Below are 16825 nucleotides of genomic sequence, written 5' to 3'. Positions count from 1 at the left end.
TTGTCAAAAGTTGTACCAATGTTTTACTCATAGTCAAGCATTTAACAATTTATGTTTGTTAGAGTGGATGAAAATAATGAAATAAAAAAGGATTTAATCATAAAAATCAATAAAGTCTCATTAAATTTTAAAATATGCCGCATAAAAAAAATGAACTAGACACTACTCCCTCTGTTTCAATTTGTTTGAACCTATTTCTTTTTTAGTCCGTATCAAAATGAATGACCTCTTTTCTAATTTGAAAATAAATTCACTTTATGAATGATTTACAGTCACACAAATTTTCAAAGCTTATTTTGAACCACAAGTTTCAAAGGTCTTCCCTCTTTCTTAAATATCATGCTCAGTCAAATGGGTTCATATAAATTGAAACGGAAAGAGTATAAATAGAAGAAATTACCCCTCAAAAAGCCGCACCTAACTCTAAAAATAATAAAAAATAGCAGAAACTATAAAAATTGTACCTTTAAATGTGAATTCCCGTTAATTTTTTAATTTTTCATAGTTCCCGTCAAAACTAACAGAAAGTTCGGTAAATAATTGCCGGAGACTAAAAGTGCTAACTTTTGATAAATTCGAGGGACCAAAACTGTTGAGTGCATACTTAAAGGATTATCTTGAACTTACCCTCAAACATAAAAGGATCATTTTTGTCATATTCTCTTATGTCCATGGATGGATCTAAGTGGGGTCAAAAAGTGTGTTTTGTATGGTGGGCTTTTGGCAGATGAAACAGAAATGCAGTGAGAAGAGTTATGGAAGAGATGATTGAATGTTGTTTGTCTTTAGTTGAATGTGAAGATGATTGCTAGGGTAGGGCTAATTACCTATAGTCCAATTTAATATTTGCTAGATTCACAGTATGACAAAAAGGGTTTGTGTGTGCAGTGTGCACTCCAAACCCCAAAAATTAGCCATAATTAGAGAGGTTAAGTTAACATCATGAGGTTTGATCTCTCAACGGTAAACTTGACATCACGGTCATCCCAAAAAACAGTATTAAGGTGTCATTTTGCAACATAAAAAGACGATAATTAAATTAAGAGAAATTTCTGAGGAACTTCTATATATCAGATAATTTATTTGTTAGTTGCAATAATAAGCTTTAGCGTTGTCCTATTTATCCTTTCATACTAGTAGTCATAGTATTATGCTAGTAGTTGTTTGTCTTTCATTTTCTGCTACTATCTGTTGTTTCTTGTACTTTGATTATCATAGTCTTTTGTGGTACTATCTGTTGTTTCTTATACTTTGATTATCGTATTCTTTTGTGGTAATTACTGTTCCTTGTTTTCAGACAACTATATCACACTCTCTATGGTATTTTGTCATAACTTTTTATACTGCTTTGAACTTTTTATCCTAATGCCGAAAACGACCTTTCTATTAGGGGTAAGTCTCTATCCTCCCTAGACCCACTTTGTGTAATTTCACTGGATATGTTGTTGTTTGTAGTTGCAATACCAAGCTTACCTTCTCCATTTTTTTTTTTTTTGGCAACAAGTGATAATTTATTTGTTCTTATTATATTAAAACGTCCTCTTCACTCTAGCCTGCACAGCATGTGCTGCTTCTAATTTTGGTTCTTGCCATTCATTCTTTAGCAGAGATGGGCAACTTTGAGTAATAAAAAGGCCATATAGTGATACTGACAATACTCATAAGATAATGTAGTCTACTAATTTTACAAGTTTATACTATGGCTGCGAAATCTTCCATTAACGTGGCCAGATCAGTAAGCGCCGAGCCAACACCATCATCAACAAAGACAGAAACACGAATTTAAGATTTAAACATTATGAATTCAAGTTCGAAATCTATATATATATATAATGTTCGAGCCAAAATTAATGAATTCAGATGAACTAGTACGTTATACCTATATTCTCCTTTAATCTGAGGGCCAAAAATCTATATTGTCACCCCTTTTATGGTTTGTCCTTCGAATGGACTGATCTTTACTCTTTAATTTTTGCCCTTTAAAATTGAACTTATGTTTAGGAGGATATAAGTCCTTTAAGAATGTTGACATAATTTGTGAATATTATGATGCGTAATTTAGGCATCTAAGCATAAGTTCTATTTTGAAGGGCAAGAAAATTAAAGACAAGCACAAAACAGGAGCAACAAGTGCAAATGACCCCTTTTTATTGTTTTCTTTCCCCATTTCTGTAACTAGAAGACCCGCAGCGTAATAAAACAAAATCATGTTTTCAGACGTAAATATTTTAAAAAATAGATGGCCCACTAAACTAATGGGTGACAATGGCATAACCGTAATTACACCCCATTTTTGGGGTAAATTTGATGGCAAGTCACATGGGAAAAAAAGTCGATAAGAGAGAACTAAAAGGCAAAAGAATCCAAGAGTGCACGTGACTAGTGAGTCCTTTATAATGCACATTTATCCTCACGCTTCATCTGTGATCGTGCACTACAATCGCTAATATCTTCAACGTTAACGTGGTCTGTAAGAGTGGGCACGCTCTCCACGCGAGTGGGGATTGTCGTCGACTGAAACAAGTAACTAGTTGGGTGAATTCGTTAGCTAAGGTAGATGTTTCCATTGCACAACATAAAAAGCTGCGCAAGTAGGCCGCGCGTGAACTATGACTAGCCGTTATAGGATTTTAATCACCTATACTAATCCTTACTAAGTGGTCCTTTGATTCAAAGAGAAGCTATACATTGGTCAGTAATGCATGAATTAATAATGTAGGGATTATTTTTTGTTATGTATTTGCTTCATTGTATTAAAATTGTACACAAAAGATACCATTTAAATTTTTATTTATTTATTCTTAAAACTAAAAAATAATTTGTTACAATTATACTCTTGGATGCTTGGCATTTATATATTTCTTGGAATAAAACAATATTTTAGTTTTTTATCCATGTATAAGGTATCTCATGGTGGTGATGGTATAAGAAAATACATTGTATGATGTATTAAATAATCCCGGTATTAGTTATACATAATACATGTCCAAAAATATCAACCAAACACGGTATAGAATAATACCACATATAATATCATGACTATTTTATCTAAGACCTCCTACCGAACGAGCTCTATATCCCACTGTATCTTGATTACAAAATTTACCCTGATAGGGGTAAATATCCAACTCGTCCTCTAAAGTGAGAGTGATTATTTTTTGGCTTAATTAATATTCCATCCGTTCCATAATAAGTATCATCTTAGCCAAAAAAAATTGTCTCATAATAAGTGTCACCTTAGAAAATCAAGACATATATTGACTGGTTTTTCCAATTTTACCCTTAAACAAAAACTGACAAGTTAAAATAACATCTAAATGATGATTGGAAGAGCCACATAGTAACTTGGTATTGTTGTATTCCCAATGTCAAAAAGTTTATTACTTGTGCATGCTTTAATCAAGAGGAAAAAATAATTTATTTTTATTATATAGGGGTAATTTAGTAAACTTTACATTGCATTATTGGTTTCTTAATATGCGTGTTTTTGACTAAGATGACACTTATTATGGAACGGAGTGAGTACTATACATAGACAATCTCTTAAATTTGCCAACAAATTTCATTTAGATACTTGAACTAAGGTGTGTTCAATTGAGCATCTAAATACATAACAAAATATTTCTATTAAGCACGTACGATTCATTTTTTTTTTTTTTTTTTTTGTGTGCTCTCTCAAGCATCTATTAGGAAGCTAAATAAATCACATAAAATATGTCATATCCTTTAAGTATTCACATCAGCCTCAATTGGAATAGGCCTGCGATTTTACTGCTTATTAAGACAAATATATTTAGATGCTCAATTAGAACAAACCTTAATTCGAGTGTTAATTGAAACTCAGAGGCGGATCTAGGATTTAAACTCCTGGGGTTCAACCTTTTAAATTTTTTAGCATTGAAACATTATATTTCTAAAGTTATGGCTTCATATCTACTATTTAGTAAATTTTTACATATAAATTTGTACACCACATCGAAAGTTCAGGGTTCAATTGAACCCCAAATTATAATGCTCCATCCGCCCCTGTTGAAATTTACTAGCAAGTTTAAGAGGTTATCTATGTACCAGGCCATTTTTGGTTTGTTATGGAGGGCGAGATGCCGAGATCTAGAGCGCCTATATTGGGTTCATGTGAGTGTCGTTCATGCATTCACGTGAACCCAGTAACTTTTGTCCAAATTCAATATATATATATATATATATATATAAATATTCACTAATAACAAGTTATTTACAAAAATAACTTTGGAGTTTGATGAATTTAAATCTTGGGCACTGCTTGTTTCATAGATGTATCTTGGGGTTGGACTTTAACTTCTAATCTCGCCTGTCTCATGGGAAAAACTTCAACTTTAATACTTTTGATTTTGACCTTAAATGTTGCTTATGGGCCAAGTGGGGATCAAAACCACCCATCTTTAAGGCACTGGTGCAATTTTCTTTAACTATAAAATATGTTATTATTGCTTATTAACTTGAGATTGTTCAACAAAATCATAGACTTTAAATCATAGTTGCCTCTAAGGGCGAGAGGGAAGAACATAGGTAGATACAGAAGTTATATTGAATGGGTTCAATATCTATATTTCACTATAAAACTCATTGTACTTATATTTATTATGAATTTGAGAAAAAGATGGCTTTTCCCGGATGAAATGAAAATTAGATTCATGTAACAGGAGAAAGATTTTTCATTCCTTAGCCGGAAAGATATGTGGCCATGAAAGAGTTTAGAATTTAATATTCATTAAAAATTTAACAATTTTGTATTTTTCATTATGCTTAGTGTGGAACGCACTAAATCGCACTAAAATACTCTGCATCAATCTCTTGGGAGGAGGAGAAAGTGGGGGTAATGAGGGTGCTTTTGGCCTTTAGCCAAGAGTTACTTCAAGAGAAGGGCTTTGACTAACATTTGTATCAGAAAAGGACAAAAGCACCATTGATGGGGAAATAAAGAGATGATATCTTTCACTAAAAGCATTTTGTTTCCCTTTATTTCACGTAAAAAACTTCTGCTTTTGCCTTTTAGAAGGAAAAGGGAAAATAATACTCCTAGTGAAAAACTTTTAGCTCCAGAGAAAGCCAAAGTAAATATTAAAGGTGACAGGTTGAAAAATTTGTTGGTTTGTCAATTATGAAAAACACATGAATATAGGATAACCAGATGAGGTGATCCATTGTGTGTCCTACTAAGAACATGCGGGAAAGGACAACTCATAATTGAATTTGTGTAGTTTTTAGAATAGTAATTACACAACCTAATAATTGTACAATATATATATTAATTATGTAAACATATTTGTTTGCCTTATTTGCCATAATGTAACTACAGTCTATTAGTTTACGTCACAACAAGCAAACAGATTTATATAATCACTTTTGTTAAGTTTTAGCCACTGTTTCTTTTTTTTTTTTTTTTTTTTTTTTAAAAAAGAAGATAAATTATACACACTTGGATATTGAGCAAACAGACTCCCTTAATTCAACATTATTCAAATTTGAAAACAATATCCAAATCGGATATGTAACCAAATTCAGATATCATAGTCTTTTTTCTAAAAGAAACACAAACATCCCCTAAGACGTATTATGGCCAAAGTTGAAGAAAGACGTGATAGAAACAATGACGGACACTTGAAGAAAAGAATAAAACAACTGACAATGTCCCAAGAATTTACAGGTTGCACATTTTTCTTCCCTAGTAGCTCCCGAATCCTATATATTCCAACAAAGTGTAAATATTGATTCTGGTTATTCTGCAATGACAGACATATATCGTATATGTGGTATCAAGTATTCAGTGCAATACCGGATTGCATGGGACATTATAGCGTTGTGCACTGAATCCATGTGTTGTTGGCTAAGCTCGACAAATAAATCAGTCAATTTCTAGCACTACTTTGCCAGGAATTCGTCGTCTATCCTTGGCCTCATGAGCCTCTCTGACATGTGAAATTGGGAAAGTTTTATCTACTGGGATTTGAAGCTTCCCAGCCTCAGATAACCGACGGATCTCATGTAAACCCTCAGCATCAGCCCTCATATAGTTCCACCAATATTCTGTACCATGCAAACACAAGAAATGCATTACTTAAAGCACCGATTAAGGCTCAACAGCACAGCTTTTGACTCATCCGCCTCAAGCTATTCATGTGTTTAAATAACAATAACGCTACCAAATAACAGGCAAGCCACAAAATTTAAAAACTCAGATGAATGACAAAAAAAGACATTTCTCTCTCTCCGAGTGAACCGAGGGAGAAACTTAGTGAGTAGGACGATCTCAATTCTCATGGTGTTCGCTATAACCACTCTCAACCAAGCACTCTAAATGCTGTCACATGATATCTAAAAAAAGTGGTCACGTGCTACAAGAGGCTATGTTACTCGGACTCTTCAAAAATGGACACGGGTGCGTGTCGGATCCTCCAAAAGTAGTGTATTTTTGAAGGATCCGACACGGGTGCGGCATCATTTTTGGAGAGTCTGAGCAACATAGACAAGAGGAATCAAGTTTCTGCAGTTTGAAACCTTAAACTGGGAGTTACTCTGGGTGTACTTTATCCTTATTAGCCTATCATAATATACAACAACAACAACAACAACCCAGTGAAATCCCACATCGTGGGGTCTGGGGAGGGTAGAGTGTACGCAGACCTTACTCCTACCAAGGTAAGACGACTGTTTCCGAAAGACCCTCGGCTCAATAAAAGCATAAAAAGAAGTCAGATAAGGTTAAGAGAATCAAAACGATATGAAATGAAATAATGCAATCGACACAGATAACACAGGATAATCAAAGCACAGGAAATAACAGATAATAGCAGAAATCTGAGCAGAAGAAATTATATTGCGATAATGCGACTACTAATAAGAACGGAAAACGAGACTATCTACTAGCCTTCTACCCTAATTTGGGTCCTCCAAACCCTCCTATCTAAGGTCATGTCCTCGGTAAGCTGTAGTTGCGCCATGTCGTGTCTAATTACCTCTCCCCAATACTTCTTCGGTCTACCCCTACCTCGTCTGAAACCATCCATGGCCAACCTCTCACACCTCCGCACTGGGGCATCTGTGTCTCTCTTCTTCACATGCCCAAACCATCTCAATCTCGCTTCTCGCATCTTATCTTTCACCGAGGCCACCCCCACCTTATCCCGAATATGCTCATTCCTAATATAGAGATCAATAATTTAAAATTGTGAAATGATGATCAAGTTCTGTCTAAACTGATTCGGTCCACCCAGCAGTTCATTTGAACGGAATCTAGATAAGATTATGGTCAGACCGTCAAAGCTAGATCATCTCCTCCAGATAACTATATTAGAGAATTATCCATCATAGTCAACAGGAACCCCACAAGTTTCTCGAGATACGAGAGGTTTGTTTACCGGGAACCTCTCAGCTATGTTGTTCATATTGATACGTGAGCATTAAGCGAAATGAAGAACAAACTAGTGGGAGGATGAATATCTGAAGAGATACAAGTAGGAGGGAGAATTAAGATAGTATAAAGATGTCCATTTGTTATTTGAAGAAGAAGCAGTTGCACTGCGCAATGCTGAGACAGATCAACTTCAAGGTGAAGAACATACTTTTATGGTTTAAGCAGCTTAAGAGGTTGAGAATAAACGAAAGAAGAGTGAAATCATACCTGTTGGGAAGTGAGCAAAAAGGAAGAATCGGCAAATTTTCTCAGCTGCAAGGCTGATATTGTTTGGCGACTTATTTAGGATTACCTTTCGGATTGACATACCAGAATAGAACAATGTGGAATTCAATCAGGTAAATGAAAAGTTGAGACGAGACAGATGGTAGAAGAGATACTTATCAAAGGGGGAAGAAACTCATAATGAGTGCTCTGTGTAGCATTCCTTTAATACTACATGTCATTACTACCTTTGTCAGCATAAGTGGCATTGAAATGGGAGAAGTTACAGAGGATTGTTTTGGTGGTGCATGGGATGGAGGTGACGAGGCACACCTAGTTAATTGGAATACAGTCAGATAACCTTGAAGCGATGCAGGTCTCCGGAGGCATTGAGAAATCTTAACAGAGGCTTACTAATTACTAAGAAAATTAATGGAGGTTTCGAGTAGACTGTGGAGAAGAATAACTGTCGACAAATATGATGCTCAAAGGGGTGAATCGAGGACAAATCAGATAAATCTCATATGGAGCAACATTATGGACAAATATAATTAAAGGGAGGGATGTGAGATTTATAGTAAATGGGGCTAGTATTAGCTTCTGGAAGCAGAACCAGTGCACTGACGCCTGTTTATGAAGTTTCTGGTTATCTACAGTAAGTCTTTCTACAAAATATAATCACTTATCAGGAAAGGAAATCTGGAACTTCCTCAGAGGGCTTCCTTATATCTCAATTTGGGTTCCTAGAGCACCACATGGGACGTTTTTATTGTCACAGCAGTACAAGGGTCCATCCATTCAGCTGAGAACTAGAAGAATATGGGAAAAAAAAAACTCAAGACATATTAGCAGGTGCTTCATGTACAAGAATATGGGAGAGGATGTAAATCACTTATTGCTCCACTGCCCAATGGGATACATAGCGTACAGATTGAATTTGAAATTGAATGGATAATGCTACAGTAAGAGATTTGCTACTTGAAGGGAAGTACAGAAGGAAAAGACAAATAAAACATGGAAGGTGCTTCTTTAGTGCTTATGTGAAAAACACGGAAGTAAAAAGACAGAAGAGACTCTGAAGGATTGAGAACTCTTGTATATAGTGGGAAATTTTATTTTATTTTTACATTTTTTCAGTGCAGATGATATTCCAATTAATTTTGATGATTTCTGTAGTAAACCATGTCAGCATGAAGGCTTACTTGTTACCTGTATACACCTTGTATGCAGGTCGTTTCTGCAGTATATCAATGAACTTAATTACTTTTATCAACAAAAGAATTAGAGAATTATCAAATAGGATTTTGGACCAAAATCACATGAACAAATATGCACATGGAGTTCGTCCTGAACTACCTAAAGGTTATTCCTCAGAGAAAAACCTCTGTGAAGGAGAAAGAGGGAGAGAGCAAGTAGCCCAAATAACATGGAATGTAGGTCAGTGCTTGTTATGTTATTCTCACTTAAACTTCCTTCTAAAACCTGTTAAATATTAACACGCACACACACACTAGCCCAAGAATAAGGTCATAGCAATATCAGAATGATTATACTGTCTACTTTAATAAAGTATCTGATATCACAAAATGGATGAAGGTTTCTTTCTCCTATCTACTTCAGTGAAGATCAGTTATCTGTATGTCATTCTCACTTAAAAGTCCTTCTAAAACGCTGTCAATAATCATGAAAATATGCTGACAATAGTACTCCAAAAAAAAGGTCCTAGCCATATCAGAATGACTATACTATACACCTGAAAAAAGCATCTCATATTTTTAAATAGATGAAGATGTTGTTCCCTGGTTCACTTCTTGCCTTAAAAGATGTGTTAACATCACAAACTCAGGTCAATTTAAAACGGCTCTCTGGTTGCTTTATCTACTACTCCCTCTGTTTCAATTTAACTTTCTTACTTCCCTCGTTAGTCCGTGTCAAAAAGAATGTCTCTTTCCTTTTTTGTCAACTCTTTAACTCCAACTTTCCACATGGCATATTTAAGACCACAAGATTAAAGAGCATTTTGGTATATTCTACATTTCTTTAATTTAAGACCATAAGATTTAAAAGTCTTCTTTACTTTCATAAACTCCGTGCCAAGTCAAAATCAGACTAACAAATTGAAATGGAGGGAGCATTATTCAGATTATAGCCCCTGTCGACCTCTTCAACCAATAGTTCAAGTAAAGAAACAACCAACCAATGAGATGAGGCAACAAAAAGTCTTGAATCAAGTCTAAATCATCAATCTGATTGTAGGAGTTGCAGCTAATAACGAAATAGTACCTAGGACTGAACGTACAGTTTTTTTTTTTTTTTTTTTTGTTATGCTTTTTACTTTGTATTGAAAATGCACTGGCATATAGGAAGAACATATCTCATACTGTTAGGGGTGAACTAAAATTTCATGTTCTCTTTCTTTTTTCCCCATTTGTTTTTGGATAAAAGGGTGTTCTAAAATTTCATACATGTCAGGAAAAAAAAAAAACCATTTCTGCCAGACAGATCATAGAAACTTCAGAGGATCTCATACCTATTCCATGAGAATATCGATATTGGATTTGCTTCTTTAGCAAGATGGCTGTTGCCATAGGAAGACCAATAGCTAGTCCGTACCTATCCGTCACCGATGCAGCCTCCCCCTATGAGCAAAGAACAAGCAATCTTGCTTAAGACTGTACAGCAAACTTTTTCGGCATTTATAAGAAAATAAGGTAGAAGATTATTTCGCGGCTATAAAAGTAAGACGACTCCTAACCTGTAACGTCATGTAGTGTCCTCCTCTCTTTAAAAGACTAATACCCATTCTCTCCGTATCTGGCACACCAATTGTATCCAAGACAGCATCAAAATGCCCCTTAAGTGCTATTTCAGCGTCCTGTAAACAAGCAAACAAGTCAATCCTGGCAAAAGGACAGGGGAGAATAACACCAATAATGCCATCAAAAAAACAAGTCAAGCATATCATGTTCAAATAAATAACATGATGGGGTTAAACACGTGAACTACTACGGCAGGTTCACCTCAGTGGTATAGTCAACGGCCTGCTCAGCACCGGCTGCCAAAATGCGACTTATACTCTCTCCTCCACATGTAGTAGAAACCTGGCAGCCTGCAGCCACTGCAAGCTGAATTGCGGAGAAACCTACTGCTCCTCCTCCACCTATGATCAATACCCTTTGCCTGAAGTAATTTGATTGCGAAAAAATGATATCAATATAAACAGCACAAATATATCATTTCGAGGGATCATATTATTCTATTTAACAAAGAATAAAATAGAACTGAATAATTTCAGAGACCTCTCCTCAGGTTTAGCCTTATAACACTCACTTTCCTTGTGGTTTACACTATCATGAGTTCGATATGAAGTAAAAGGATACAGTTGGAATACTGATCTAAATGTCCTTTGACCTCTCAAACAAGATTAACGAGTTCAGATAGGCATGACTTGTGAACAATAAATATGTAAGCTATTTTTTTAATATACGTAGGTAATAAATAGCAAGTACTATATTCTAAGGTCTTGAATCCATGTTAAACAACATCCTGTTTCTCAAAGAAAAAGGAAAAGCCATCCTTTTTGACCAATTTTCATCTCTAGGCAAAACAATCACTCAGCAGCATTAGAGCAACCCCATGTTATCCATTACGCCAATATAAATGCATCTTGAAACTTAATTTTTATGCACTTCAAGTTAAAAGGTTTATACACACTCCAATGGAAGAATCATTATGCATTATTACACTCAAAGAATATAATGTTGGTCCTAGACACCCCAGTAAATAACTTTATCAGCTGATCACTTAAATGTTTTGCCAAAACTGAGAAGAAAGTAAATAAATTGATAAAGAAAAACAGTAAACAGAGTCATGAAATTTCAATTCCATCAAATACTTTTCACTCACATGCCATGCTTAAAAACTTCAATGATTATAATCCTTTACTTGAAGCTGTAAAACTCTTTCTAACTGGAAAATAGTCTTTGCAGCCAAAACAGGCAAACAGAAAGGCAGAATTTAAATGCACGACAATTGCAGAAAATGTTTATGACTCAGCAATATAGTTGCAGAGGAGAACCTTCTTAAATTATTAATTTTAAAATGATTATGACACGGTAATACTTGAAGAGGTCAGACGACCCTCTTGAGTCATTAATTTCCAGTTCCTTTTTCCTGGAGAGGTAATTATTCAAGTCTAACTGATGAATTCAAATCCATACAGTGCGTGTATAAAGTGCATTTCCAGATAGACTACATATTTCCCATCCCCCTCTCCTTTACAAAGGGCGAATAAAGAGAAAAAAAGAAAAAAAGATTTCACTGGTGAAAAAATATAACTTATCAGATATTAAACATACCCCTCTCTTATTCTGGCAGTACTTTTTAGTGCACGCCAAGCAGTTAGGGCAGCAAATGGGATGGCACTGGCTTCCTGCAGAACAACATGTAGAACCTTAGCATACTAAAGTAGTAAGAAACCAAGATGTGTGATATGACAGTTGGAGATAACAAGAACAAAAATTGATAGGGATATTAACCTTCCAACTACAAATTTCAAAAATTAATAACTTAATTTGCAGGCTGAGGGAGGGAAGAGAGGACATCCAAGAAAAGTGACAGTATGAGGAGTAGAAACAAGATAGACGCTGATTTTATAACTGATTGCAAATAGCCAGAAAAGGGACTAAAAGCAGAAAAGTATTCTTAAGAAGTTGGTGTCACCGAATGTAACTAAACAGAAAACATACCACATGCGAAAGTGATCCTGGCTTTGGAGCAAGTTCATCCTCCGCAAGAATAGCATAGTCAGAGTAAGTACCCCTCACAGCGGTTGGATGCAGAGCACCAAATACCTCCTGTCCAACTGTAAGTGACTTAACAGAATTTCCAACTGCTGCAACTTCACCACTTATATCTCGGCCCAAAATTAATGGTAGAAGTGGTTCGAAAATTGAACGTCCATATCCTGATCGCATCTGAAACATATTAAAGCATCTACTAAATGCTCAATGCAAAACAATGCGAAGATGGATTTGTGATCACAATTTCTATGGTATAGCTTCCCACGAACAAATAAGTTCAGAAAATTTAGAGAAAACATTTGTGCGAGCATTTATAACTATTTGCAGTTCTCAATAGTAGAATAAGAAAACATCGGAATGGTATCCATCAAATTAATATCTTGTCCACATTGACTTGATGTATATATAAACAAATTCTTCCACAGTAAGAAAAAGAGAAAATATAGACATTTGCTATTAGATGTTATCAGCATTGCGTTCCCTTCACAGTACTACTGTATTCATCTAGAAGCATGATTTTCACTTTATAAGTTACTTTACTTACAATTTTTATAATCAATGAATGACCAGAAAAATCTTTGTTGATAGTCAACTTTAAGAAGGGGTTTACTAATTCAACAGCTGCCATGTGGCGCATAAACAAAGAAAATTAAGGGACCAATAACATAGATCAAAGACGCTCCAGTATGTTTACAAGATTATTCTTCAAGAAATCTCTAAAGTGAAGGTCTCTATGCTTTCAGACAAAAGCAAAAGGAAGAAAGAAATGAAAACCATAGATTGCTTAGAAGGTCTCAAAGGCATAAAAATCTGCCCTAATTTGAATAATTTCCCTACATATCCCCTTTTCCTCAATTCACCTTCCAGCACATTAGCCTCAATTTTCTACAATCGTCAGAAAACTCAACCTATTTAAGTTTCTCAAAGTATAGTTGGTCCTAAGCAAAAGAAAGCAGGGATGACAGCCAGCATAAAAATAGTTTAAAAAAGAGAGGATTCATTTAATCATCCCAATGAGACAGAAACTGAGGTACTCCCACCGTTCCAAAATACTTGTCATATATAACTTTTCGAGACTCAAATAACGTGAAGTTTGACCAACATTTGAAGATGTATTTTTCCACCATATTGATATGAGAAAAATTGCAACTTATAGTACTTTTCGTATAGTTTTTGAGTATCAAAGTTTTTTTTAAAATATTAAATTGATCTAATCTTTGAAGGGAGCCTTGGTGTAGCAGATAAATTTGCTCCCATGTGACCAGGAGGTCACGTGTTCGAGCCATGGAAACAACCTCTTGCAGAAATGCAGGGTAAGGCCGTGTACGATAAACCCTTGTGGTCCAGTCCTTCCTCGGACCCCGCGCATAGCAAGAGCTCAGTGCACCTGATTGTCTTGTTTTAGAAAAAAAAATTAATCTAATCTAATTTAGCTTCAAAGATTAGTCAAATTAACTCTCGAAAAGTGAAACGTGACTAAGTATTTTGGGATGGACGGACAGATTCAACATATCTATGGAAAAACGCACTGAGTTTCAAATACTAACCACATAATTGTACTATAGGTTGATTTGGCAACATTTCCAATCAGAAGAAGTAAGTAAGGGCAGCCCGGTGCACTAAGCTCCCCCTATGCGCGGGGTCCGGGGAAGGGTCGGACCACAAGGGTCTATTGTATGCAGCCTTACCTTGCATTTCTGCAAGAGGCTGTTTTCACGACTCGAACCCATGACCTCCTGGTCACATGGCAGCAACTTTACCAATCAGAAGAAGTGAAATTGGAAAATAACAATTCAACTAACTCTGGTATCAAAGGATGACGGCCAGCATAAAAATAGTCTAAATCAGATAGGATTCATATAATCATCTCAACGAGACAGAAATTGCGGCCTAATTGATTGAACATATCTACTAAAAAGCACACTGAGTTTCAAGTACCAACCACAAAATTATAATATAGCTAGATTTGGCGACATTTCAAACCAATCAAAACGAAGAAACAAAATTAGCAAAATAAAAAATGGAACTAACTCCAGTATCAACGGGATTAGAGGAGACAACCAGCACAAAAATAGTCTATATAAGGGAGGATTCATATAGAAAAACACATGAATTTCAAGTACCAACGTAAATTTGGATTATATGAATTTCAAGTACCAACGTAAATTTGGATTATAGAGTTAATTTTCTCGACATTTGATACCAATCAAAAGGCAGAAATAATATTGGAAAATAACAAATTGAACTAACTCTGGTATCGTCAAAAAACTCCACCTATTTTAAGTTTCTCAAAGTATAGTTGGTCTTAAGAAAAATAAAGCAGGGACGACAACCAGCATAAAAATAGTCTAAATTCATATACTATAATTGATTGAACATATCTACTGAAAAACACATGAGTTTCAAGTACCAACACATAATTGCACTACAAATCAATTCGACAACATATCAGACCAATCATTAAAAATCAAACTAACTCTGGTATCATGAGAAGTGATGGAAACAACCAAGGGCGGATAAAAAATTACAGTATATATAGGGTAAATTTTCTATGTTTATGTACATATTTTTAACTTTTGAACGCCCTGAATAAATGCAAAAGGTTAGCTCAAGCGGTACAGGCCGTTCAAAATTGTCATGTGTCCTAGGTTCAATTCCAATTGACAACATTATTTTTTATATTTAGTTTTTGTTATTTTTTTCGAACCCCTGAGTGAAAATACTGAATCCGCCGCTGGTTAAACAACCAACACAAAAATAGTCTAAATAAGAGAGTATTCACATAATCATCCAAACGAGAAACAAATTGAGGTATAATTGATAGGTACCAACACATAATAATTGTACTAAAGTTCGATTTGGGGCAACATTTCAAACCAAAACGAAATTGGAAAATAAGAAAAATGGGAACTAACTCTGGTATCAAGAGGATTGATGGAAACAGCACGAGCACGAACAAGCACATGATTAGGTTTCAGATCAGGCACATGTACATTCTCATGTAACTCAAGCACTTCAGGTCCACCGAATCGCGGTAACAACACAGCCCTACAACTCGTCGCAATACCTCTTTTACCAATCTCAATTTTCTTCTGCGATACGAATCGCATCATCATTGTTTGAATTTGTTTTAGCACCAAATTCAGATGATTAGGGAAAATTAAAATTTTGGTGGATGCATAATATTATTTCAGTGAGTGTGCGTGTGTTTGTTTTATTGTTGACATGCAGAAGAGGGGACAGTGACGTGTCTACTATTTTATCCGCACAGACCAAAAATCGGTAGCGTGGCTGTTTCTCAAACTCAGTAGCAGAAATAGAAAGCGGGGGTTTATTTTGATGCGCCTGTTGTGCCCAAAGTGCACCAGTTTTGCAATCTAGGGCTAATGTTTGAATATGGGTCATTTGCGCTTTTCCCCGTATTTTGTGGTGGTCTTTAATTTTTTACCTTCAAAATCAAACTTATGTGTATGGGTGGGCATGGTATGATATTTGAAATTTCGATACGATAATTTCGGTTTCGGTTTCTAAAAATACTATATCATTACTGTATCAAATTAATTCGGTATTGTTAAGTTCGATATTGTGTTGTTGGTACTATAGTTTGTTCGACTTCGAATTATATACTCATATAGTAGAGAATTAAGACTTTGGCTATTCAAGAAACGCCTCAATTATATCTTACTAACACTTTACGCATGTAAAAATATTCAAAAGAAAGTATAAGCAATTCCTTTTGTAAATGAACACAAAAAAGACATTTAAATCAAGATAGAGTAGTCAAAGTTGCAACGTTTACACAATTAGTTTTGTAATAATACTGGTTTATATATTTATTAGTATTATATTACTAAGATATATGAATTGTATATGTAACTATATACTTCGGTATGGTATTCGATATTTCGATTTTTTTTTTATATACCGAATATCATAGCGACTATCAAAAAGATTTAAATGTATACCAAATATCGGCATGGTAATATGCATCTACCGTACTATGCTCGCCCCTATGCCTATAGGGGCATAAGTTACGCAGTGTTCTTAAAGAACTTATGCCCCTATAGGCATAACTTCGATTTTGAAGGGCAAAAATTAAAGACCAATCCATTCGAAGGGTACAACAGCAACATACCCCAGTTGAATCAAACAAAGTGGGTCCGGGAAGCATAGAGTCTACGCATACTTTACCCCTACCTCAGGAGGTAGAGAGGCTATTTCCGGTAGACCCTCACATAAAGACAAGCAATTCAAAGCACTATAAAAGCAACGGATAGTTGCAGCAATCGAAGGACAATAAACAACAAGAGTAATATTACGACTATTAGTATGAACAATACGCAGGACAACACTCACCTACCTACTA

At 35.3% G+C, this 16825-nt stretch overlaps 1 protein-coding gene across 1 annotated transcript; it reads right to left on the bottom strand.

The window, feature by feature from the left end:
* Window positions 1-5465: 5465 nt before the first annotated feature.
* LOC132636458 (uncharacterized) lies at window positions 5466-15844 on the bottom strand. The gene is made up of 7 exons (XM_060353328.1): window positions 15375-15844; window positions 12406-12633; window positions 12016-12089; window positions 10678-10837; window positions 10413-10532; window positions 10188-10296; window positions 5466-6066 (listed from the first exon to the last, which is right to left on the bottom strand). The coding sequence occupies exons 1-7, from the start codon at window positions 15573-15575 to the stop codon at window positions 5885-5887; spliced, it is 1074 nt and encodes a 357-aa protein (XP_060209311.1). The 5' UTR covers window positions 15576-15844; the 3' UTR covers window positions 5466-5884.
* Window positions 15845-16825: the final 981 nt, after the last annotated feature.

The sequence above is a fragment of the Lycium barbarum genome, chromosome 4 (assembly GCF_019175385.1).
Source record: "Lycium barbarum isolate Lr01 chromosome 4, ASM1917538v2, whole genome shotgun sequence".
Classification (NCBI taxonomy): Eukaryota; Viridiplantae; Streptophyta; class Magnoliopsida; order Solanales; family Solanaceae; genus Lycium; species Lycium barbarum.
Note: the sequence above shows the minus strand (reverse complement) of the source record. Positions and strands in the feature narration are given on the sequence as shown.